The 23,185-nt window shown below is 39.8% G+C and overlaps 5 protein-coding genes and 2 long non-coding RNA genes across 33 annotated transcripts; 2 read left to right on the top strand and 5 right to left on the bottom strand.

Annotated features, from left to right (window-relative positions):
• Positions 1-597: 597 nt before the first annotated feature.
• LOC108820581 (uncharacterized) lies at positions 598-1,827 on the bottom strand. Its single transcript, XR_008937702.1, has 4 exons — positions 1,675-1,827; positions 1,506-1,594; positions 1,302-1,428; positions 598-1,209 (listed from the first exon to the last, which is right to left on the bottom strand). It is a non-coding gene; the product is annotated as an uncharacterized LOC108820581 (long non-coding RNA).
• Positions 1,828-2,753: 926 nt separating this feature from the next.
• Positions 2,754-4,331, top strand: LOC108820574 (3-oxo-Delta(4,5)-steroid 5-beta-reductase). The gene is made up of 2 exons (XM_018593544.2): positions 2,754-2,913; positions 3,000-4,331. Exons 1-2 carry the CDS (start codon positions 2,875-2,877, stop codon positions 4,131-4,133), a joined length of 1,173 nt encoding a protein of 390 aa, XP_018449046.1. The 5' UTR covers positions 2,754-2,874; the 3' UTR covers positions 4,134-4,331.
• A 406-nt stretch (positions 4,332-4,737) lies between these two features.
• LOC108820578 (uncharacterized) lies at positions 4,738-5,559 on the bottom strand. The gene is made up of 2 exons (XR_008937701.1): positions 5,315-5,559; positions 4,738-5,236 (listed from the first exon to the last, which is right to left on the bottom strand). It is a non-coding gene; the product is annotated as an uncharacterized LOC108820578 (long non-coding RNA).
• Positions 5,560-5,696: 137 nt separating this feature from the next.
• LOC108820572 (heat shock 70 kDa protein 6, chloroplastic) lies at positions 5,697-9,035 on the top strand. The gene is made up of 8 exons (XM_018593538.2): positions 5,697-6,422; positions 6,496-6,748; positions 6,850-6,929; positions 7,028-7,170; positions 7,251-7,349; positions 7,454-7,643; positions 7,881-8,279; positions 8,413-9,035. The coding sequence occupies exons 1-8, from the start codon at positions 5,841-5,843 to the stop codon at positions 8,815-8,817; spliced, it is 2,151 nt and encodes a 716-aa protein (XP_018449040.1). The 5' UTR covers positions 5,697-5,840; the 3' UTR covers positions 8,818-9,035.
• Positions 9,036-9,361: 326 nt separating this feature from the next.
• Positions 9,362-13,341, bottom strand: LOC108819883 (probable disease resistance protein RPP1). Its single transcript, XM_056992351.1, is given in 6 exon segments — positions 9,362-9,539; positions 9,666-10,466; positions 10,469-10,742; positions 10,837-11,112; positions 11,215-12,328; positions 12,552-13,341. Coding segments are annotated over 5 exon segments (3,060 nt in total). The 5' UTR covers positions 13,157-13,341; the 3' UTR covers positions 9,362-9,539; positions 9,666-9,675.
• A 54-nt stretch (positions 13,342-13,395) lies between these two features.
• LOC108820567 (disease resistance protein TAO1-like) lies at positions 13,396-21,412 on the bottom strand. 27 transcript variants are annotated; one of them, XR_008937700.1, is made up of 8 exons: positions 21,121-21,412; positions 20,796-20,996; positions 18,530-20,508; positions 17,156-18,269; positions 16,778-17,053; positions 14,789-16,688; positions 14,608-14,698; positions 13,396-14,143 (listed from the first exon to the last, which is right to left on the bottom strand). XR_008937700.1 is itself a non-coding variant. In XM_056992342.1 (8 exons), the coding sequence occupies exons 4-7, from the start codon at positions 19,252-19,254 to the stop codon at positions 14,817-14,819; spliced, it is 3,987 nt and encodes a 1,328-aa protein (XP_056848322.1). In that variant the 5' UTR covers positions 19,255-20,508; positions 20,796-20,868; positions 20,940-20,999; positions 21,121-21,412; the 3' UTR covers positions 14,436-14,677; positions 14,789-14,816. The 27 variants fall into 27 exon arrangements, 24 of the variants coding, with proteins under 24 accessions (XP_056848322.1, XP_056848319.1, XP_056848325.1 ...); XR_008937698.1 differs by having other exon boundaries at positions 13,397-14,143; positions 14,608-14,677; XR_008937699.1 differs by lacking the exon at positions 13,396-14,143 and adding an exon at positions 14,191-14,263 and having other exon boundaries at positions 14,608-14,677.
• LOC130498952 (probable disease resistance protein RPP1) lies at positions 21,169-21,946 on the bottom strand. Its single transcript, XM_056992817.1, has 2 exons — positions 21,504-21,946; positions 21,169-21,394 (listed from the first exon to the last, which is right to left on the bottom strand). Exons 1-2 carry the CDS (start codon positions 21,944-21,946, stop codon positions 21,169-21,171), a joined length of 669 nt encoding a protein of 222 aa, XP_056848797.1.
• Positions 21,947-23,185: the final 1,239 nt, after the last annotated feature.

The raw sequence follows: 23,185 nt of genomic DNA, 5'->3' as shown, positions 1-23,185 counted from the left end.
CCTCCTGGCCGAGTAAATCCGATAGCTATTAACAATGACTGGTTCAAGGCTGAAAAATTGCTACCAACTCATCATGCAGTGAATTTCTCGTTTGTACTCTCAAAAGTCCTTAGTTGAGTCTTGTTGAGTCTTGTCGAGTCTTGTCTAGGAAGTCAAGTTTGTCGAGTCGTCTAGTGTCTAGAAGAAGCATTTCTATTCATGTGGGGGATTGTTAGAACTCGTTTTTGACGAAATGGTTTTAGACTATTTTCGGTAATTTTTCCGGGCGAAGACGTTCGCCGGATAACTGATTGTTTGACAAACACTATGAATTAGTGTATTCATATGTCAAAAATAGAGTTCATTTGAATGAGAAATAGAATAATAAAATATATGACTTAAATGTACACATTAGATATTGGGTTTGAATTTGGATTTAAATATGTTAGATAGACTTATGTCTAATAACTTATGGTTTAAATCATATTCATGTTATCTTTTATATTTGTTTAAATATAAAAATGTAAACCCAAAAGTATATTGATGGTTTTTGATTTGGTCAAAACATCTTTATGACTTGAAAAGAAAAAACGTACAAGAGTCATGAATTATGGAATTCAAATTTCATTATGACACTTAATTAGTACGTTTGGTTGACTCCATAATGACATAACGTGCCTTCATTTTTCTGTATAAAAGGAGCACTTGTGTTAACTCATTTGATAGAGATTTACATACAAACAAAGTATAGTAAAAATAATTCTCCCATGTTGAGTAGTGATGTCTCTTATTTTTTTATTTCTTGTGTCTGAGAGTATAACACAAAACTAGTTTCGCCAGGCTTCTGATAGAGTGACGCAAATTCAGAAGATTGTTTGCAGTTGTATCCTGGGACTCATTACGTCATCGAACCGTCGCACTACGGGACGTATTTTGAGTTAAGGAAAGAGATAATATCTTGCCTCTGCAGTTGTATCATCTTTTTTCTTACTCTTTGATATAATTTTATCATTTTTATTCTTTACAATATTCAGTAATCCGTAGTTTATAAAATACGGTTCTATCAGGTTTTTTAAACGAAGTTATAATCACAGTGTTTCAATATAACTCACCAGTTTCCTCCTCTTCAGCTGATTCATCTTCCTCAACTGGGACCTCAGTTTCAACCTCTTTGCTAGCCCAGAGGTGGATAGGGAAGTTAATGAATTCAGAATATCTCTTCACCAGATCCTAGTAGTAGACAGCGATGATGATCAGAAGCAACCACGATGAAACAATAAACAGAGAGACTTACTTTCACACTTATTAATTTACTTACTCACCTTGAGTTTACTCTCCTCTAGGTACTCGCCAGCTTCATCCCTAAGATTCTTTAATTAGATCTTCCTTAGTCATCCCAATTCCCCTGTCCCGAATAGAAAGTATTTTCTTGGCTTTGTCTAGCCTAATCTGCAGATCATCACGTTGTTAGAGAACTTAAAAGACCTCTCAAACCCCAAAGTACAAACTACATTCCATCTACCAACCTGGATCTCAAGCTTAGCAGTGTCACCCTCACCCAAAACGTCTTTATCAGTGAGTGCAAGTAACCTAATCTTATCCAAAGCTTGAAAATCTTACAAAAAAACAGACACTAATCAGCTCCCAATAATTCAAACAAGCTATTAAAAGAAAAAACCACGCAGGTTTACTTACATCAGAAGCATTGGAGATCAACTCTCTCAAGAAAATGTCCTTGTTACTGTAGAGAGAGTTGATGATAATGTCCATAAGCCGAGAAACCTCAGCTTGGAACTCAAACCTCAGCTTGGAACACTGTAATTGCATACACTTTGCGCTCCTGTTATTTTTTAGCGTAGCAGATCCAACGGTTTAGTTTTTGTGAGAAAGCCACGTGGACGTTTCGTATTGGAAAAAGATTTTGAAACTTGACGTGGATGGACGACTTGGATATTCTAAGTCGACGGTTATACACGTGGATCCTTGTTGGACGATCGGGCGGCTCTAGTTGTTTCGTATTACACGTGAAAAGGAACTATTGGATGTTGGGGTTTAATGACGTCGGGCTTCCAAGGATGATTCTTCTTCTGCTTCTCACGGTTATGTTTGGCTGCTTTGATATTATTGTTCAGTTTGGGCATAAGATTTGAACTGCTGGGATATTCTTATCACTGTTTGGTCAGCGACACATTAAGTGCTCGAGAGACAAGAGGACATGAAGTTGTTCTTTACGACAGCTCAGCTCTGTTTCTAGGAACCTCCATTCCTCAAGCTTAAAGGTGAAACTGAGAACCAAGTTGCATCCTGGCGGTTGATAATTCCTATTGTATGGCTTGCCCACTTTGGACCATCCCATTGGAGTATATATAACTTTCACCATATGAGTGAAACAGTTGATGGAGATTTGTGTATTTTGCACGAATGTTTGGGTTACTCATTGTCCTAATCCTTTTTAAGTTGTATGACGTGTGTGTTGTACCTGTTCAAGCTTCTCTATGATTGCTAATATGATTTTACAGTAGCTAGCAAAATCCATAGCCAGACTGTAGTTCTGCAATAATTGAGTTTGGTAACAGAATCTTTAATCTAATTAAATACAATAATATTTGTTCAAGGAAAATAAAATTAAATACAATAATATTTGTTCAAAGAAAAATAAAATAAAATACAATATTATGAAACCGATTTTATTACAATATTAGTTGACCGACCAGCTTTAGTCGGCAAATTCACGTTTTTGGAAGATATAAACTTTTATAATACATTTATATACATTTTATTTACAAAACAAAAGGCTAAAAGACAAACTCCACACGGTTCCGTCGAGTCTACAAACATCATCCCTCACCTTCTTTGTCTCTCTTTCTTCTCTTATCACCGATCCGATCAAGAAAAATGAGTTGGTGGTGGGCAGGCGCCATCGGAGCTGCCAAGGTAAAAAAATTCAAACTCCGATCTTCATCATCTCCTCCTTACATAACTCACTAATCTAATTAAAAAAAAATCTCATCTTTCTGCAGAAAAAGTACGACGAAGATGAGCCGACACAAACCTACGAGAGCGTCGCACTCATCATCGGCGTCACGGGCATCGTCGGGAACAGCCTAGCGGAGATCCTTCCTCTCTCCGACACTCCGGGAGGTCCGTGGAAAGTCTACGGCGTCGCTCGCCGTCCTCGTCCCACCTGGAACGCCGATCATCCCATCGATTACATCCAGTGCGATGTCTCCGACGAAGAAGACGCGAGATCCAAGCTTTCACCTCTGAGAGACGTCACGCACGTCTTCTACGTCACGTGGGCCAACCGCTCCTCGGAGGTGGACAACTGTAAGGTTAACGGCTCTATGCTCCGTAACGTCCTCCGCGCGGTTGTTCCCAACGCGCCGAATCTCCGGCACGTTTGTCTCCAGACGGGGACGAAGCATTACCTTGGCCCTTTCGATAGTCTTGGTAAAGATGTTCAACGTCACGAGCCGCCTTTCACGGAGGACATGCCGAGGTTGCGGGTCGAGAACTTTTACTACACTCTTGAGGATGTTCTGTCTGAAGAGATTAAGACGAGAGAGAGTGTGACTTGGTCTGTGCATAGACCCAATCTCATCTTCGGATTCTCTCCTTATAGCTTGATGAACATTGTGGGGACTCTCTGCGTCTACGCAGCCATCTGCAAGCACGAAGGGTCTAAGTTGGTTTTCCCGGGGAGAAAGGAGGCGTGGGAAGGTTTCACGACAGGGTCAGACGCTGATCTGGTCGCTGAGCAGCAGATTTGGGCTGCTGTTGATCCTTACGCCAAGAACGAGGCGTTTAACTGCAGCAACGCCGATGTTTTCAAGTGGAAGCACCTGTGGAAGATACTCGCTGAGCAGTTTGGGATCGAGGAGTATGGGTTCGAGGAAGGGAAGAATGTGGGGTTGGTGGAGATGATGAAAGGGAAAGAAGGAGTGTGGGAGGAGATGGTGAAGGAGAATCAGCTGCAGGAGAAGAAGCTTGATGAGGTTGGTCTGTGGTGGTTTGCTGATCTTGTGCTTGGTGTTGAAGGTATGATTGATAGTATGAACAAGAGCAAAGAGTATGGCTTTCTTGGTTTCAGGAACTCCAACAACTCGTTTATCTCTTGGATTGACAAGTACAAGGCTTTCAAGATTGTGCCTTGATTCATCTTCTACACAAAAATACAGTTGGATGTTTCTCTTGTTTCTTCTTTGTTTCATGTTTATGTTTCTCTCTAAATCTCAGTTCTTTGTTGTCTTTTTAAAAAATATATTTCCTTCTCTAGTCTTGTAAACTCTTTGTTACCTTTTTGAAATTCTACTATTACCATTACAAGTTGCAATAAAAAAAATATTGGACAATGGTGAAAGAGCATTAAGGTCTAAGTGGGAAACACCAGATCCTCTGTCTTGGAACTAGAGTGTTTTGCTCGCTATGGTTCCACTAGTGGTGTCTATTAGCTGCATAGTGAAATTGTTAGCTGCTTCCAAAATCATAACAAGGCAAGCTGGTTAGAGAGAGTACACAACATTGGCTGTGATAAGCGTTCACTCGGAATGATCTCAAATCTTCTCTATTTCAACTTGAGAGTAAGAGAACTTGCTTATCTCTGGTTTAACTGCAACCAGGTTTAGCAATTAGCTTGCTGTTACTAGGAGGATATAAGTCCCTTTGCTTGATTCATATGTCTTAGCATTATCTACCCACATAAATCAACACACACACACACACACTGCTGCAACTCCTCCAGCCCAAAAAGACCAAATGAAAAGCTTAAACCATTGGGTGAGGATAATTAATCATGTACGACACTAGACAACCCAAGTTGCACCAAACAGTACCAAAAGGCTAAGACCAAATGAAAAGCTTAAATCCCTTCTCCATTTACATTGAAAGAATTTTCTTTTCTTGAAATGGCCTTTAATAGACAGGCTTTAGTTTCTAATTTGCTATTTTCAGGACCGGTACTGGTTCTGTACCAAGCATCTTTCATATAGATAGCACCAGCTCTAAGACAAGGGAATATGTAATCTTCCTCTGTGAGATCCTTAAGAACCAACTGAGAAGCACCACTAGCCTTAGCCTTTTGTTCCAAACCATCCAACTCTTCTGTGCCCTTCATATCAAAGGATTTAGTGGGCTGAGAAAACATAAGTCTAGTGCTACGCAAAACTTCATCTCTCAACTATAATAATTAGCACTTATGCAGTGTAGTACCCGACCAACATCTGCGGTGAAACGCACAACATCACAACCATAGTTCTCCCTGCGAAACAAACACTTTCATGTATAAGACTAGTAGACGGATTAAACTTCCATGATACAAAAAGCATCAAAGCTTTACCAGAACCAATTTCCTCTGCTTTACCAGAATCTTCCAAGAGATTTGAAGCAGACGCAAAGGCGTTCTCCACTTCACTCTTTCTCAGTTCCTTCCAAATCATCATCACCTTCTTCTATAACTATAATACTCAGCTCCTCTTTCTCCTCACTATCACCTTCTTCAAATACTATGGCTGATTCTGTTGACTCGCTTCCCTCCTCTTTGAATCATAATAATCTCCTCAAAATTAAAAAAAAAAAAAAAAGACATGGAATGTGATTCACATGATGCGATATTGCGCTACAGAAAAAGAGAAGTGGGTGGGCTTAACGAATCCAGCGGCCCATCTATCTTCAGTCTCCTTCCTTCTAGAAACTTCAACTTGGTACCACAGTTTTTTTCTCACTCGTCTCCACCTTCCTCTTATCTTCTTCTCCCTCTTCTATATCTCCTCCTTCCTTCCTTAGGGTTTTCACCTTCCTCATTTCTCCTCTCCTCTCCTCTCTTACTTCCTTTCATTGCTACTACTCCCAATTAAGCTCAGAAAATGGCTTCATCCGCCGCCCATATTCACGTCCTCGGCGGAATCGGATTCGCCACCACATCCTCCAAGAGGAACCTCAACGGTAAAACCACTTCAATCCCCAGAAGCGCCTTCTTCGGCACGAGAACCGGCCCCTTCTCCACCCCAACCTCCGCCTTCCTCAGAATAAACACCAGAAACACCCCCGCCGGCGGCGCCTCTAGATACTCCGTAGGTCCCGTTCGCGTGGTGAACGAGAAGGTCGTCGGAATCGATCTAGGCACGACGAACTCCGCCGTAGCCGCCATGGAAGGAGGCAAGCCGACGATCGTGACCAACGCCGAAGGCCAGAGGACGACTCCCTCCGTGGTGGCCTACACCAAGAGCGGCGACCGCCTCGTCGGGCAGATCGCGAAGCGTCAAGCCGTCGTTAACCCGGAGAACACGTTCTTCTCGGTGAAGAGGTTTATCGGAAGGAGGATGAACGAGGTCGACGAGGAGGCGAAGCAGGTTTCGTATAGAGTTGTCAAGGATGAGAACGGGAATGTTAAGCTCGAGTGTCCTGCTATTGGTAAACAGTTTGCTGCTGAGGAGATTTCAGCTCAGGTAGTATTATTTGCTTTGTTGTTGTGGAGGGAGGGGGTCTCTCTTTTTTTCTTATTGGTTTTGGGTGTTTTAGGTTTTGAGGAAGCTTGTGGATGATGCGTCGAGGTTCTTGAACGAGAAGGTTACCAAGGCTGTTGTTACTGTGCCTGCTTACTTTAATGACTCGCAGAGGACGGCTACGAAAGATGCTGGGCGCATTGCTGGGTTGGAGGTTCTTCGTATTATTAATGAGCCCACGGCTGCTTCGTTGGCTTATGGGTTTGAGAGGAAAAGTAATGAGACGATTCTGGTTTTTGATCTTGGTGGTGGTACCTTTGATGTTTCAGGTACTTGGCATAGTATTTTTTTTGTTTTTTTTGGTTTCTACTTACTCTATTTATTAGCATCTGATATACTTACTTTTTTTGGTTATTTTTTTATTGTGCAGTGCTTGAGGTTGGTGATGGTGTGTTTGAAGTGCTTTCCACTTCTGGGGACACACATTTAGGTGGTGATGACTTCGACAAGGTGAGCTAAATGCACACATCAATCTTAATCAAAGCATTTTGAATCTATCTACTCTTTCTTATGTGCTTTGCTTGATAGATGTAAGTTTTGAAATGCAGAGAGTTGTTGATTGGCTTGCTTCAAATTTCAAGAAAGATGAAGGCATTGATCTTCTGAAAGACAAGCAAGCACTTCAGAGGCTGACAGAAGCAGCAGAAAAAGCTAAGATCGAGCTTTCCTCTCTGACGCAGACAAATATGAGGTACAGTTATTTTCTTCTCGTTCAATTTTTAAACTTTCACAAACTTTGTTGATTTTGATTGGTATTGATTCTATGCCCAGCCTGCCATTTATCACAGCAACAGCTGATGGGCCTAAACACATAGAAACGACCCTCACACGTGCCAAGTTCGAAGAATTGTGTTCAGATTTACTTGACAGGTAACCTACCATCATTCGTCTTTTTACCTCTTTGTTACAGTTCTAATAGCAAGTAGTCATGGAGGCTCCCGTTAAGAATTCTTATCCATGTATATATCTCGTAGGTGTAAGACTCCCGTTGAGAATTCCTTGAGGGATGCAAAGCTAAGCTTCAAAGATATTGACGAAGTGATCCTTGTTGGTGGATCAACACGTATTCCTGCTGTTCAAGAAGTCGTGAGGAAGTTGACTGGGAAAGAACCTAATGTCACAGTAAACCCTGATGAGGTTGTAGCTCTAGGTGCTGCAGTCCAGGTTTGTTCTCGTTAACTTATACCTCGGAAACATTTTCAGTGTTTAATTTTACACTTTTGGATGTGCAAATGCGTATGTCAAACACAAACTGAAGGTTCTATACTACTATCTTATAGTTAGCAAAATAAAGTTTGATAAAATGAAGTTGAACTAAGTAGTTGCTAAATTTATATGTTAACGGAAACAACAAATCGGTGCAGTCAGTTCTCATCAAGCGCCTTTCTCTTTTGATTTCAGGCGGGTGTTCTGGCTGGAGATGTGAGTGACATTGTCCTTCTCGACGTGACACCGCTTTCGATTGGTCTGGAAACTCTTGGTGGTGTTATGACTAAAATTATTCCAAGGAACTCCACTTTGCCTACTTCCAAATCAGAAGTCTTTTCGACTGCTGCTGATGGACAGACAAGTGTTGAGATCAATGTACTGCAAGGTGAGAGGGAGTTTGTCCGGGATAACAAGTCTCTTGGCAGCTTCCGTCTGGATGGTATCCCTCCGGCACCACGTGGAGTTCCACAAATCGAAGTCAAATTCGACATTGATGCAAACGGAATCCTCTCAGTCAGTGCTAGTGACAAAGGCACCGGAAAGAAACAAGACATTACCATTACTGGTGCCAGTACGTTGCCCAAGGATGAGGTGCGTACAGTTTACAAACCAAACCCCACACCGCTTCAGTTTGATATTTATAGAGCTTTATTAAAAGAATCTTTCCTCTCCGGGTAATTATGATATCTGTGGTAACAAAGACTGGTGTGAATGAACGTTACAGGTAGAGCAAATGGTGCAAGAAGCAGAAAGGTTTGCGAAAGATGACAAAGAGAAGAGGGATGCAATTGACACAAAGAACCAGGCGGATTCAGTTGTTTACCAGACAGAGAAGCAACTTAAAGAACTTGGAGAGAAGATTCCAGGTGAAGTGAAAGAGAAGGTGGAGGCCAAACTACAAGAGCTTAAAGAGAAGATTGGAAGCGGATCAACCCAAGAAATCAAGGACACCATGGCTGCTCTTAACCAAGAAGTGATGCAGATTGGTCAATCTATGTACAACCAGCCTGGTGCTGGAGCAGGAGCTGCAGGTCCTTCCCCTGGAGGAGAAGGTGCTTCATCAGCAGATTCATCGTCAAGCAAAGGTGGTGATGATGTGATCGATGCTGACTTCACTGATAGCAACTGAGGAATCGAACTTTGATAATTGAGATGATGTGGATCGATACTGACTCACCTCAAATTAGAAAACAAAACTTGGGTGCAGGGGCGAAGCTATTTTATAAACAATGTGTTAGCAATTGCATCTACAATATTTTGAAAGTTTAGTGTATTGTATAATTTATTTGTTTTATGTGCAAGTATGCACTTATAAATTCAAAGAAAATAGAAAAAATATTAAAATCATTCACCGAGGTAAAAAGAACAGTTTGCTTTGGACAATAAATTAGCCTGATTTGGGAGATTTAGGCCGTATACAAGATGCATATATATATTCCAAAGATTGAGTTTTGATTTCAGCTTCCTCATCCACGAGGGCTGGTTTTCAACGTCACTATATGTGACTATTTCTATGCTATCTGACTTTGTCGTGAAGGCTACTTTGACGCATTCAAGCCCTGTTTCGAATCCGCTGTCATCTTCGATTGAAGAATTATCTTGTTTATTTTACATTGTTGTAGTTTATGCTTTCAATTAAAGAGGATGGATAATTCCCTCTAACCATTGTAATCAAGAAGTTTAAGGTTTAATGAAATTAAGTTGTGTTTCAAAAAAAAAAAAAGTTACAGAATGATGCATACATCATTTTTTTCTTCTTCTTCTAATAGGTTAGGCGATACCTTGCGACAGAGGCTAAGTTGTCACGACCAGATGTGAGATGACCGTTTGCTTCACCAATAGCAGCTCCTCCTGGATTAAAAGCACAAGAAGATACTTTTTGTTAGGGACTCAGATACGATGAGACAGAATAACAAAAAAAAAGAGAAGTTGTCTTGGGAATTTTGTATTGTCATTTTCCGGATGCTTCTGTCTTACCTTGAAGCTCTCAATAATGTTTATCAGCATGAAGAGAGGGGACATAATGTTTATCAGCATGAAGGGAGGGGACCTCATAGATTTGAAGCATCCCGCATTCTTTTATCTCCCATTCTTCGGACCTTTCTACAAGTGAATACTCGAACTGGATCTCGAACTCAAAAACCAGCTCCGTGGAAGTCATCTCCTCTGTTTCAGCCTCAACCTCGAATGTGTACAGATGCCCCGGAAAAACCCGTTCTGCTTTTCTAAAACACGTATTGAGATCATTCCCTCCGGACGTGATTCTACAAACGAGATATGATCTTCGCCAACATCTCATGTCATTTTCGTCCACATCACCAGGTAATATGATGCAAGCCTTAAATTTGGTCGATTTGCCGAGAGGCATTTGATTCAAATTCACAGTTAAGGAACTCCCAGATGATCGGTAAGTGAAGCACTGAGGCACTTCTTCAGCGGGAAAGACTGCATACTCATTTGTCGGAGTTCGGATGATGAGATCTCTCGCTTCTTGATTTAGTTTGAAGCAGTTACGGAAGTTGAGACGAATATCCGGATTTCGAAAGGAGCAATCCAGTCTCTCCAAGGACTCACAATTTTCTGCATCTAGTTTACATAGCGAATCGGGAAGCTGCGGGAGTGATACCAGCTTCTCCATTCCGTTTAGTACAAGTTGACGTAGACGAGATAATCTCCCCATACATGGATCAAACTCTTCAATATCTGCAGAGGAAGGAAGCTCCACCATATTTGAACAGTGACTGAGATTCAGTTTTTGGAGATTAGTTGCATTCCCAAGGAAGGGAGCTCCAACAAGCTTGAGCAATAACTGAGATTCATTTCTTGAAGATTAATTATATTCCCAATAGTGGAAGGTAGCTCCGACAAACTTGAGCAACCACTGAGATTCAACTTTTCTAGATTAATTGCATTTCCAATAGAGTATGGGAGTTTCACGAGACTTGAACAATGTGAGAGATCCAGGTCATATAGATTAGTGGCAGTTGAGAGATCTGGAAGCTCTTCTAAACAATCTGAATAACTCAAATCCATCCACTTGAGATTATTGAGAGGCTGTAATGACAAATATTCCAAGATTAAACATATAAAAACTAGCTAGATAGCCTAACTTAAGCGGTTATCTATTTAAAAATAAAATATTACTTACTTTTGTTTCTTCCCATAATTTTTCAAGCTTGCTATACGGCATCTTTAGTTTGACTAGGAACTTTGGATTAAAACTTGAAGGAAAACATGGCATCTGGAACTTGTGCCAAATCAGAACTCTAAGTTTTTGGGATATGTGGTTCATACTTCGCGGATTAACGCCTTTGCCAAGGATTCTTAAGAATTGAAGATTAGACAATCTTTCAAAGGCTCTTTCGCTTGTCCATGTTATTTCCTGAAAAGTCCCAACAGTAAATCCTCTGACGCTGCTACTGTCCTGTGAAACGACCCAATGAAACATAAATAAAGATGGTTAGTTATTAAATAAATATCTAATTTGTAAAGCGAATTCAATGAAGATACCAAAATCACAACTTACGGCTCTATCATCACTCAACACTTCAGCAATATCACTTGCATCAGTCAGAAATTGGCGTTTTCCAGGCTCATTAACCGATTGTTCTCGCATAATTTTTCTTCCCAGCTCGACTAGCAACTTAGCCACCTCAATTTCTCCCAAAAACTTAGATATGAGAGATTTTTCAGTTAAGACGCGAAGCCTCACATCCAAAAAACAGTTTGCTAGACAGCCTTCCACTATATCAAAATTTTCACCGTTAAAAAAGATGGCTATATGAAGAAATAAACGTTTGTCTTCATCACATAAGGAATCATAACTAAACTTTAAAATGCTCGCAATTTCTCCATCTCGATCAAGGTGTGCCTCTAACCTTTGTAGTGCCTCTCTGCAATCTTGCTCGGACATTCCCCGAAAATAGGATCCCATAACCTTTAGCCCCAATGGAAGCTCACCTACAAGGCTCACAACTTTATGAGGAAGATCACTGAAACCATCCTTAGGGTCTTTCTGACCAAAAGCGTACATGCAGAACATTTCTAGCGCGTCACTATATGATGGTAAATTTACCCTATGGATATGGTTGATCTCACTTGCTTTTGAAACCTTTTGATCTTGTGTTGTGATTATAATCCGACTCCCAGGACCAAACCAACTATTTTCTTTTGCCACTGCTTCCACTTGTACTGGCCGATCCACATCATCAAGGATGACAAGAACTCTCTTGTCTTTCAATCTGTCTTTGGCAATTCCCAAATGTGAAAAATTCTTGATATCTGTCACATTGGTTAGTTGAGACATGAAGTGTTTTTGTAAATCCAACTTCACACTGTAGTCATCAGAACAAGCCGTTGTGGCATACTTTCTTTTGATATTATCCATAAAGACACTCAACTGAAAATCTTTGGAGTGTCGGTTGAACAAAGATCTAGCAATGGTAGTCTTACCAATCCCAGGCGGACCCCAAATCCCTATTTTTCTCACCTCGTCTGAGTCTAGTAGCAAAATTTGTTCCAAATCTATCATATGAGATTCCATCCCAATTAAACCGTCGAAATCACTGGATGGTGCTGAAAGGTTCAACTTGTTGGAAACATCAGTGGCAATATCTTCAATCATCTCTGATTCATTCTTCCTGAACAAGGAGATGATCAATAATTTAGTTATATAGTCATAAAAAAAATCCACATATTACTATATATTCAGATATTGTCACACTTGTATGAATACTAATTTTAGATCAAGGAAAAAAATAATATGAACTTTCAGGTTGGCTGCTGTTTAAATCTATATATGTATAGAGGTCGTTTATGTGTTAGAAAGATTAAGAGCAACAAGTGGGAGTGAAGAGGACGAACCAATTTTTTGAATGGAAACCTGCGATTTGAGCCACTTCCATCAAAGCATGTTTCCATCTTCGGATTTCCTCCTTTGTTTTTCCTTTACAAGTTTTTCTGAAGACTTTCCCAAAATCACCAGTCTGCTTCTTTACATGAGTTGGCTCAACTTGATAGAAAAGAGACATCACTGTTTGACCAAACTTCTCTTTGCTCTTCATGATCTCCACCAGCTCGTTCAAGCACCATGTCGACGAAGCGTAGTTCTTCGAGAGCAAGACAATCACAATCCTAGATCCTCTAATAGCTTCTATGAGCTCAGGACCGAGTGACTTGCTTCTCTCTATATTATTGTCAATGAATAGGTTGATTCCCTTGCTCCTGAACTCCTTGACAACGTGGCTGAGAAAGTTTGTGCGGACATCTGCCCCGTGGAAGCTTGGGAAGACATGGTTTTTCCAATTGCGAGGCAAAGAAGACTGAGGAGCCGAAAGAGTTAAAGGAGAAGCCACTGTTTTTTCTTCTTGATGGGATCTGGATTTCCTGTGGAAAAACAGTGTACCTAAAAGCACCAAGAAGCATATTGCACCAGCAAAAAGATTGGTAAGGGAAAAATAAGAATCCATACTACAAGTTTGATGAAGAGAGGAACAAGATCTCAGAGCTTTCTAGGAGTAGAAAGATCAACAAACAGAGAGTCTCTTTGTATATACCAACACGGAACTGTTGATCCACGCGATATTTTGTGGGGGCAACAAAGTCAGTAGTGGATCTACCTAACATGCAGGTGTGCCAAAATTCTAGTATATTGATTTATTTTTATCATTGTTATTCCCCCTGTTACAATCAGGTATATAAATATTCATAGCGTAATAATAAGACCATGACTTCGAAATGTTTTTTATTTTGTGAATTTCATAATTTGTCGTCCTTCTCCATTTTATATACTCAACGCAAACAACAAATGGCTGCAGTGAGTTCTCATCAAGCGGCTTTCTCTTTTGATTCCAGGCTGTTGCTCTTGCTGGAGATGTCAGCAACATTTCATAATTTGTCGTCCTTCTCCATTTTTTTCTCAAAAAAACATTCTTCTTGACGTGACACCCCTTTTGATTCCAGGCTGTTGCTCTTGTTCAGTTTACAAACCAAACCACTTTCTCGGTAATATTGATTGATAGTTGTGCTAACAAATGTTTTTTGTGAATGAACGTTATACAGGTAGAGCAAATGGTACAAGAAGCAGAAAGGTTTGCGAAAGATGACAAAGAGAAGAGGAATGCAATTGACACAAAGAACCAGGCGGATTCAGTTGTTTACCAGACAGAGAAGCAACTTAAACAACTTGGAAAGAAAATTCCAGGTGAAGTGAAAGAGAAGGTGGAGGCCAAGTTACAAAAGCTTAAAGACAAGATTGGAAGCGGATCAACCCAAGAAATCAAGGACACCATGGCTGCTCTAAACCAAGAAGTGATGCAGATTGGTCAATCTATGTACAACCAGCCTGGTGCTGGAGCTGCAGGTCCTTCCCCTGGAGGTGAAGGTGATTCATCAGCAGATTCATCGTTAAGCAAATGTGGTGATGATGTGATCGATGCTGACCTCACTGATAGCAACTGAGAAATCGAACTTTGAAGATTGAGATGATGTGATCGATACCGACTCACCTCAAATTAGAAAAGAAAAACTTGGATGCAGGGGGAAGCTATTTTGTAAACAATGTGTGGCACTTGCATCTACAATATTTTGAAAATTTAGTGTATTTTATAATTATTTGTTTTATGTGCACGTATGCACTGATAAATTCAAAAAAAAATTCAAAAAAGAAAATTAATTTAAATCATTCACTGAGGAAAAAGGAACAGTTTGCTTTGGAAAATAAATTAGCCTGATTTGGAGATTAGGACGTACACAAGATGCATATATATTCCAAAGATTTGAGTTCCAAGCTACAGAGTGAACGTGTTCGAAATAATAATAAAGAAAAAAGTTAAAAAAGCCACAGAAAAACGCTTTGCGACCACACATTAAACATTCATCATTTTGTTTTTTAAATAGGACCCAAAGAGATGGGCAATACCTTGTGATGGAGGCTAACATGTCATGACCAAATGTGTGACGACCATTTGCTTCACCAACAGCAGCTCCTCCTGGATTAAAAGCACAAGAAGCTACTTTCGTTAGGGACACAAAAATGAGACATAATAAAAAAATGTCTGGGAAAATTTTGCATTGTCAATCTCCGAATGCTTCTGTCTTACTTAGGTTTTAAGGCAATCTTCGAAGCTCTCAATAATGGTTATCAGGATGAGGGACCTCCAGGAGTTGAAGTATCCCGCATTCTTTTATCTCCCATGTTTCGGAGTTTATATTGCCGAACTGGATCTTGAACTCAAAAACAAGCTCGGGGGAAGTCACCTCATCTGTTTCAAGCTCAACTCTGAATGTGTATAGATGCCCCGACGAAACTCGTCCTACATTTTTATAACAACCAGTAAGAGCATTTTCTCCGGACGTGATGCTACAACAGACAGAAGCTTGTGACAAATGTGGAAAGTTAACTCCGTCCGAATCAGCACATAATATGCAAGCCTTAAATTTGGTTGATATGCCAAGAGCCAGTTGATTCAACTTCACAGTTACGGAACTCCCAGATGATCTGTAAGTGAAGCACTGCGGCACTTTTCTACCGGGAAAGACTGCATAAGCACTGGTCCATGTCCGGCTGATGATATCTCTGGCTTCTTGATTTAGTTTGAAGCAGTTACGAAAGTTGAGCATCATATATGGATTGCGAAAGGAGGAACCTAGTCTCTCCAGGGACTCACAATTTTCTGCTTCTAGTACAAATAGCGAATCAGGAAGCGGCGGGAGTGATACCAGATTCTTCATTCCGCTCAGTACAAGGCGTGTTAGACGAGATATCCTCCCCATCCATGGATCAAGCTCTTGAATGTCTGTGGGACTCTCAGGATAACTTTCCAACAAATAGCATTCTGAGAAACTGAGTACTTCAAGAGATTCCAAGTTAATGTCATCCAGAAGAACCTCTAACTTTAAACATTTCAAAAATCTACCAACGTTTCTCATAATGGAAGGAAGCTCCACCATACTTGAACAATCACTGAGAGTCAATTCTCGAAGATTATTTACCGTCTGAATTGAAGAAGGGAGCTCTATCAACCTTGAATAATCTCTAAGTTCCCATTCCTGAAGACTAACTGCATTTCGAATCAAGGAAGGGAGCTTCACCAGACTTGAGCAATTTTCGAAATTTAATGTTTCAAGATTAATTATACTCCCAATACAGAAAGGTACATCCACCAAACTTGAGCAATGACTGAGGTTTAATATCTGGAGATCGATTGCATTTTCAATAGAGGAAGGTAGCTCCACCAAACTTGAACAGTAACTGAGATCCAGTTCTTCAAGATTAGTTAAGTTCCCAATAGAGGAAAGGAGTTTCACCAAACTTGAACAACGACTGAGATTTAATATCCGAAGGTTAATTGCATTCCCAATAGAGAAAGGTAACTCCAGCAAATTTGAACAATGACTGAAATCCATTTCTTCAAGCTTAGTTGCATTCCCAATAGAGGAAGGGAGCTCCACCAAGCTTAAGCAAAATGTGAAATCCAATTTCCTGAGATTAATTGCATTCCCAATAGAGAAAGGTAACTCCACCAAACTTGAGCAATAACTGAGATTCAGTTCTTCAAGCTTAGTTGCATTCCCAATAGAGGAAGGAAGTTTCACCAAACTTGAACAACGACTGAGATTAATGTGATTGGGTTCAGTGACTGTTTCGATGTTCAGTGGAAGCTCCACCAAACTTGAGCATCCATGGAGAGTAAGAGGTGTGAGACTAGCGATTGTTATAATAGATGAAGGAATCTTCACAAGACTTGAGCATTCATAGAGAATAAATATTTCCAAATTGACTGCATTTCCAATAGAGGAAGGGATCTCCACCAAACTTGAGCAAAACCGAAGATCCAGGTTGTTGAGATTAATTGCATTCCCAATAGAAGAAGGAAGTTTCACCAGATTTGAACAATATGAGAGATCCAGGTCATATAGATTAGTGGCAGTTGAGAGATCAGGAAGCTCTTTCAATCTTCTCGAATAACTCAAATCCATCCGCTTAAGATTGCTGAGCAGCTGTAATGATACAATTATTATTAAACACAAGAAAAATTGGTTAGATAGCCTTACTTTTGTAGTTATATTCAAAATAAAATATTACTTACTTGAGTTTTTTTCCACAATTTTTCAAGCGTGCTATTAGGCATCTCTAGTTTGACTAGGAACTTGGGATTAAAACTTGAAGGAAAACATGGCATCTGGAACTCGTGCCAAATTAGAACTCTAAGTTTTTGGGATATGTGGTTCATACTTTGAGGATTAACGCCAAGGCTGTTGATTCTTAAGAATTGAAGATTATACAATCTTTCGAAGGCTCTTTTACTTGTACATGTTATGTCTCCATAAGTCTCATCATTTATTCCTATGACGCTGCTACTATCCTGTAAAACAACCAAATGAAACATAAAAAAAGATGGTCAGTTATTAAATAAAACTCTAATTTGTAGAACTCGTTCTATAAAGATACCAAAGTGACAACTTACAGCTTTATAATCACTAAGCACTTCTTCAATATCAATTGCATCATTTAAAAACTGGCGTTTTCCAGGCTCACTAACCGATTGTCCTCGCACAGTTTTTCTTACCAACTGGACTAGCAACTCAGCCATTTTTATTTTTCCCCATTCCATAGATATGAGAGATTTTTCAGCTAAGACTCGAAGCCCATGTGTCACATCCACAAAACGTTTTGCTAGACAGGCTTCAACTGATTCACCATTGAAAAAGCAGGCTATATGCAGAACTAAGAGTTTATCTTCATCACATAAGGAATCATAACTAATTAAAATGCTTGAGATTTCTCCATCTCGATCAATGTGAGTCCTTAACCTTGGTAATGCCTCTGTCCAGTCTTGCTCAGACATTCCCCGAAAATAGGATCCCATAACCCTTAGCCCCAATGGAAGATTTTCTACAAGACTCACAACTTCACAAGCGAGCTCTATGAAACCATCCTTAGGGTCCCTCTGACCAAAAGCGTGCATGCAGAATATTTGCAGAGCTTCTTCATTTGATGGTAAATTCACCTTGTGGATATGGTCGATCCCACATGATTTTAAAACCTTTAGATCTTGTGTTATGACGATAATCATACTCCCTTGACCAAACCAACTATTTTCTTTGGCCACTGCTTCCACTTGTACTGGCCGATCCACATCATCAAGAATGACAAGAAGGCTCTTGTCTTTCAACCTATCTTTGGCAATTCCCAAATGTGAAAAATTCTTGATATCCTTCTCATTGGTTAGTTGAGACATGAACTGCTTCTGTAAATCCAACTTCACACTGTAGTCATCAGAGCAAGCCGTTTTTTTCGCATACTTTGTTTTGATATTATCCATAAAGACACTCAGATCGACATATCGAGAGTATCGGTTGAATAGATATCTAGCAATGGTAGTCTTACCGATCCCAGGCGGACCCCAAATCCCTATTTTTAGCACCTCATGCGAATCTAGCTGTAACATTAATGGTGTCAAATCTGCCATATGAGATTCCATCCCAACTAAGCCGCCAAAATCATTGGATGGTGCGGAAAGGTTCAACTTGTTTGAAACATCAGTGACAATATCTTCAATCATCTCTGCTTCATTCTTCCTGAACAAGGAGATGATCAACAGTTCAGCTATATAGTCATGAAATTTTTCACATACTACTGATATTCTCATACTTGTATGAATACTAACTGTATCTCAAAGAAAAAAAGCTACACTAGTTCGATCTAATCTTCAACACATACACATTTTTTTTTTAAAACAACTTTCAGGATGGTCGTTGTTTAAAATCTAGAAATAAATATATAGAGGTCGTTGATGAGTTAGAAAGATTAAGAGAAAGTGGGAGTGAAGAGGACGAACCAGTTTGTTGAATGGAAACCTGCGATTTGAGCCACCTCCGCCAAGGCATGTTTCCATCTTCGGATATCCTCCTCTGTTTTTCCTTCACAAGTTTTTTCGAAGACCTTCCCAAAATAGCCAGTCTGCTTCTTTACATCAGTCGGATCCACTTGATAGAAAATGGACATCACAGTTTGACCAAACTCTTCTCTGAAGTGCATGATCTCAACAAGCTCGTTCAAGCACCATGTCGAAGAACCGTTCTTCGAGACAAATACAATCGCAATCCTAGACCCTCTAATAGCTTCTATGAGCTCAGGACCGATAGACTTACTTCTCTCTATATCATTATCAATGAATAGGTCGATTGCTTTGCTCTTGAACTCCTTGACAATGTGGCTGAGAAAGTTTTCGCGGACATCAGCCCCGTGGAAGCTTGGGAAGACATGGTGTTTCCAACTGTGTGACAAAGAAGACTGGGGGTCCGAAAGAGTTGAAGATGAAGAAGCCATTGTTTCGTTTTCTTGATGACAACTGGATTCCCTAATGAAAAAAATTGTAGAAGAAGCGATTGATCCGATTTTTTGACGAGATCTGGATTTTCTGATGAAATCATTTGTGGAAGAAGCCATTCTTTCGTTTTCTTGATGAGATCTGGATTTCCTATTGAAAAGTATTGTACACAACAACGCCAAGAAGCATATTGCAGCAGCAGCAACATTGGTAAGAGAAAAATAAGAATCCATATTAGTACGATGAAAAGAGTCTGAAGATCTCAGAGCTGATTTCTAGTGAGGATAAACAAACATAGGCTCTTTGAATATACTAACACATAACTGTTGACCCTATTGAGTGAAACAAGCAAGAACGATAGCTTCGTAGAAACAGAGGTATCACTTTTCCACGCGAAATTCGCGGGATAGCAAAAACAGTGGGCCTCCTATCATGCAGGCGCACCACCATTCTAATAAAACAAACCTTTTGCTTTTTTCTTTTTCTTTTCTTCTTTCCATGAGATAGATTTTCAAATATGCATAATGCATGGTAATTATTGGACACCACTTTATCGTATTGTTCCCCCTGTTATTCTTTTTTTATTTTTATTTTTATTTTTTTTTTATAACCGTGGGGGTTTCAGGCTTCGCCCAGACTCATCCCACGAGACCGACGGCAACCCACGTATTCTTGCGATTTAACGCTAGTCCCGGTGGCCACCGCAATATCGAATCCAGGGCGCTACCTATTTGGTACTTACCACTAAGCCACCATGTAGTGGTTATGTTCCCCCTGTTATTACAATTAGGTATATATAAATCTGTCTATAATTATTCTAACAGTCTAAACTCTTGGTGGTGTTATGACTAAGTTTACAAACCAAACCACATTGTCGGTAAGGACGAGGTACGTACAGTTGTCAAACCAAACAACACTGCTTCAGTTACCATTATAGTTCCATTCTCGAGGTTTAGCCATTGTCTACTGGTTATGCGACGATAGCTGTAAGCATTGGTTGATATGCTGTCGTTGTTGCAATATTGATGTGGGAATAGCTTTGTACATGATCATGGGATAGTGCCTTTGTAAAAAAAAAAAAAGCTTTGCTTCTGGCTAATATTGATATTTGTGCTAACAAATGTAGTGAACGTTACAGGTAGAGCAAATGGTGCAAGAAGCAGAAAGGTTTGGGAAAGATGACAAAGAGAAGAGAGATGCAATTGACACAAAGAACCAGGCGGACTCTGTGGTGATTCCTGGTGAAGTGAAAGACAAGGTGGAGGCCAAGCTACAAGACAAGATTGGCCGAAGGTGGATCAACACAAGAAATTAAGGACGCCATAGCTACTCTTAACCAAGAAGCGATGCAGATGGGTCAGTCTATGTACAACCAGCCTGGAGCTGCAGGTCCAGGTTCTCCACCTGGTGGTGAAGGTGATTCATCAGCAGATTCATCGTCAAGCAAAGGTGGTGATAATGTGAATATGTGATCGATGCTGACTTCACTGACAGCAATTGAGAATCGAGCCTTGATTATTGTCTATTGAGATGATGTGATACCGCAAATTAAAAAAAAACGAACTTGGATCCAGGGGCGATGCTATTTTATAAACAATGTGCACACTTCTATCTACAATATTTTGACAATTTAGTGTATTTTATAATTTATTTGTTTTATGTGCACCCGCCAGAATTTGCAAGTATACAACCAATAAATTCAAAAAAGAAAAAAAATATTAAAATCATTCGCTAAGGGAAAAAAAAAACAGTTTGCTTTGGAACATAAATTTACCTGACTTTGGGAGAGTAGGGCGTATTCCAAAGGTTGAGTTCGAAGTTAAGGAGAGAACTTCTACAGAAAAACGCTTTGCGACCAAATATTAAACATTCATCATTATTTTGTTTTTTAAATAGGACCCAACGAGATGGGTGATACCTTGCGATAGAGGCTAAGCTGTCACGACCGTTTGTTTCACCAACAGCAGCTCCTCTCCTCCTCGATTAAAAGCACAAGTAGATACTTTGTGTTAGGCACTCAAATACGATGAGACAGAATAACAAAAAAGAGAAGTTGTCTGGGAAATTTGCATTGTCATTTTCCGAATGTTTTGTCTTACTTAGGTTTTAACTTTTAAGGCCATCTTTGAAGCTGTCAATAATGTTCATCAGCATGAAGAGACCTCCAAGAGTTGAACCATCCCGCATTCTTTTATCTCCCATGCTTCTGACCTTTCTGAAAGTATATTGTACTGGAGCTCGAAATCAAAAACAAGCTCGGCGGAAGTGACCTCCTCTGTTTCAACCTCAACCTCAAATGTATACAGATGCCCCGGATAAACTCCTTGTAATCTTTTATAACCAGCAGTGAGAGCATTCCCTCCGGACGTGATGCTACAACAGACAGATCCCCAATCTACAGTGTCATTTTTTTTCCACATCACCACATATGATGCAAGCCTTAAATTTAGTTGATTTGCCAAGAGGCTTTTGATTCAACAACTTCACAGTTACGGAACTCCCAGATGATCGGTAAGTGAAGCACTGAGGCACTTCTTCAGCGGGAAAGACTGCATAATCATTCGTCCGTGTCAGGCTGATGAGATCTCTCGCTTCTTGATTTAGTTTGAAGCAGTTAGTGAAGTGCAGATTACGGAAACGTTGATTTCGAAAGGAGCAATCTAGTCTCTCCAGTGACTCACAATTTTTTGCATCTAGTAGCCATAGCGAATCGGGAAGTGGCGGGAGTGATACAAGCTTCTTCATTCCGTTTAGTACAAGTTGACCTAAACCAGATATGCTCTCGATCCATGGATCAAATTCTTGAATGTCTGTGGAACTCTCACGATAAATTTCCCACCAAGAGCAATCTGAGAGATCGAGTTCTCCGATACATTCCAAGTCGATGTTGACCAGTTTTCCAATAGAGGAAGGTAGCTCCACCATACTTGAGCAATAACTGAGATCCAATTCATATAGATTAGTTGCATTCCCAATAGAGAAAGGGAGTTTTTACCAGGCTTGAGCAATGACTGAGATTCAAAATCCTGAGATTAACTGCATTCCCAATAGAAGAAGGGAGCTTCACCAAGCTTGAACAATGACTGAGATTCAGTTTTTCAAGACTAGTTGCATTCCCAATAGTGGAAGGCAGTTTCACCAGATTTGAACAACGACTGAGATCCAATTTTTGGAGATTAGTTGCATTCCCAATAGAGGAAGGTAGTTCCACCAAACTTGAGCAGTGATGGAGATTCAAATTCTTTGAGACTAAACTGCATTTCCGATAGAAGAAGGGAGCTTCACCAGATTTGAGCATTTACTGAGATTCAGTTCTTCAAGACTAGTTGCATTCCCAATAGAATAAGGGAGCTCCATCAAGCTTGAGCAATAATTGAGATTCAATTTACGAAGATTAATAAAATTCCTAGTAGAGAAAAGAGAGTTTACCAGGCTTGAGCAATGACTGAGATCAATGTCTTTGAGATCAGTGACTGCAGTTTCAAAAGTTTAAGAGAAGCTCCACCAGACTTGAGCATCCATGGAGAGTAAGCGATGTGAGAGTAGTGATTGTTGTAATAGATGAAGGAATCTCCACAAGACTCGAGCAATCATAGAGATTCACTATTTTGAGATTAATTGCATTCCCAATAGAGAAAGGAAGTTTCACCAAACTTGAACAGTATCTGAGATCCAAGTGATATAGATTAGTGGCCAGTTGAGAGATCAGGAAGCTCTTCAATTTTTTTGAATAACTCAAATCCATCCACTTGAGATTGCTGAGCGGCTGTAATGACAAATATAATACTCAAAGATTAACACTATTATTATACAATTATTATTAAACACATAAGAAAAAATTGGTTAGATAGCCTAAATAACTAAATATTACTTACTTTCATTTTCTTCCCATAATTTCTTAAGCTTGCTATTCTTCATCTCTTAGCTTGATTAGGAACTCTGGATTAAAACTTGAAGGAAAAACATGACATATCGAAATTTTGCCAAATTAGTACTCTAAGTTTTTGGGATATGTAGTTCATACTTCGCGGATTAACGCCAAGGCTGTCGATTCTTAAGAATTGAAGATTATACAATCTTTCAAAGGCTCTTTCACTTGTACATTTTTATATCCTCGTAAGTCTTCATCATTAAGTCCTATGACGCTGCTACTGTCCTTGTAAA

This window comes from Raphanus sativus, chromosome 8, assembly GCF_000801105.2.
Source record: "Raphanus sativus cultivar WK10039 chromosome 8, ASM80110v3, whole genome shotgun sequence".
Taxonomy (NCBI): Eukaryota; Viridiplantae; Streptophyta; class Magnoliopsida; order Brassicales; family Brassicaceae; genus Raphanus; species Raphanus sativus.
This window is presented reverse-complemented; position numbering and strand designations above follow the sequence as displayed.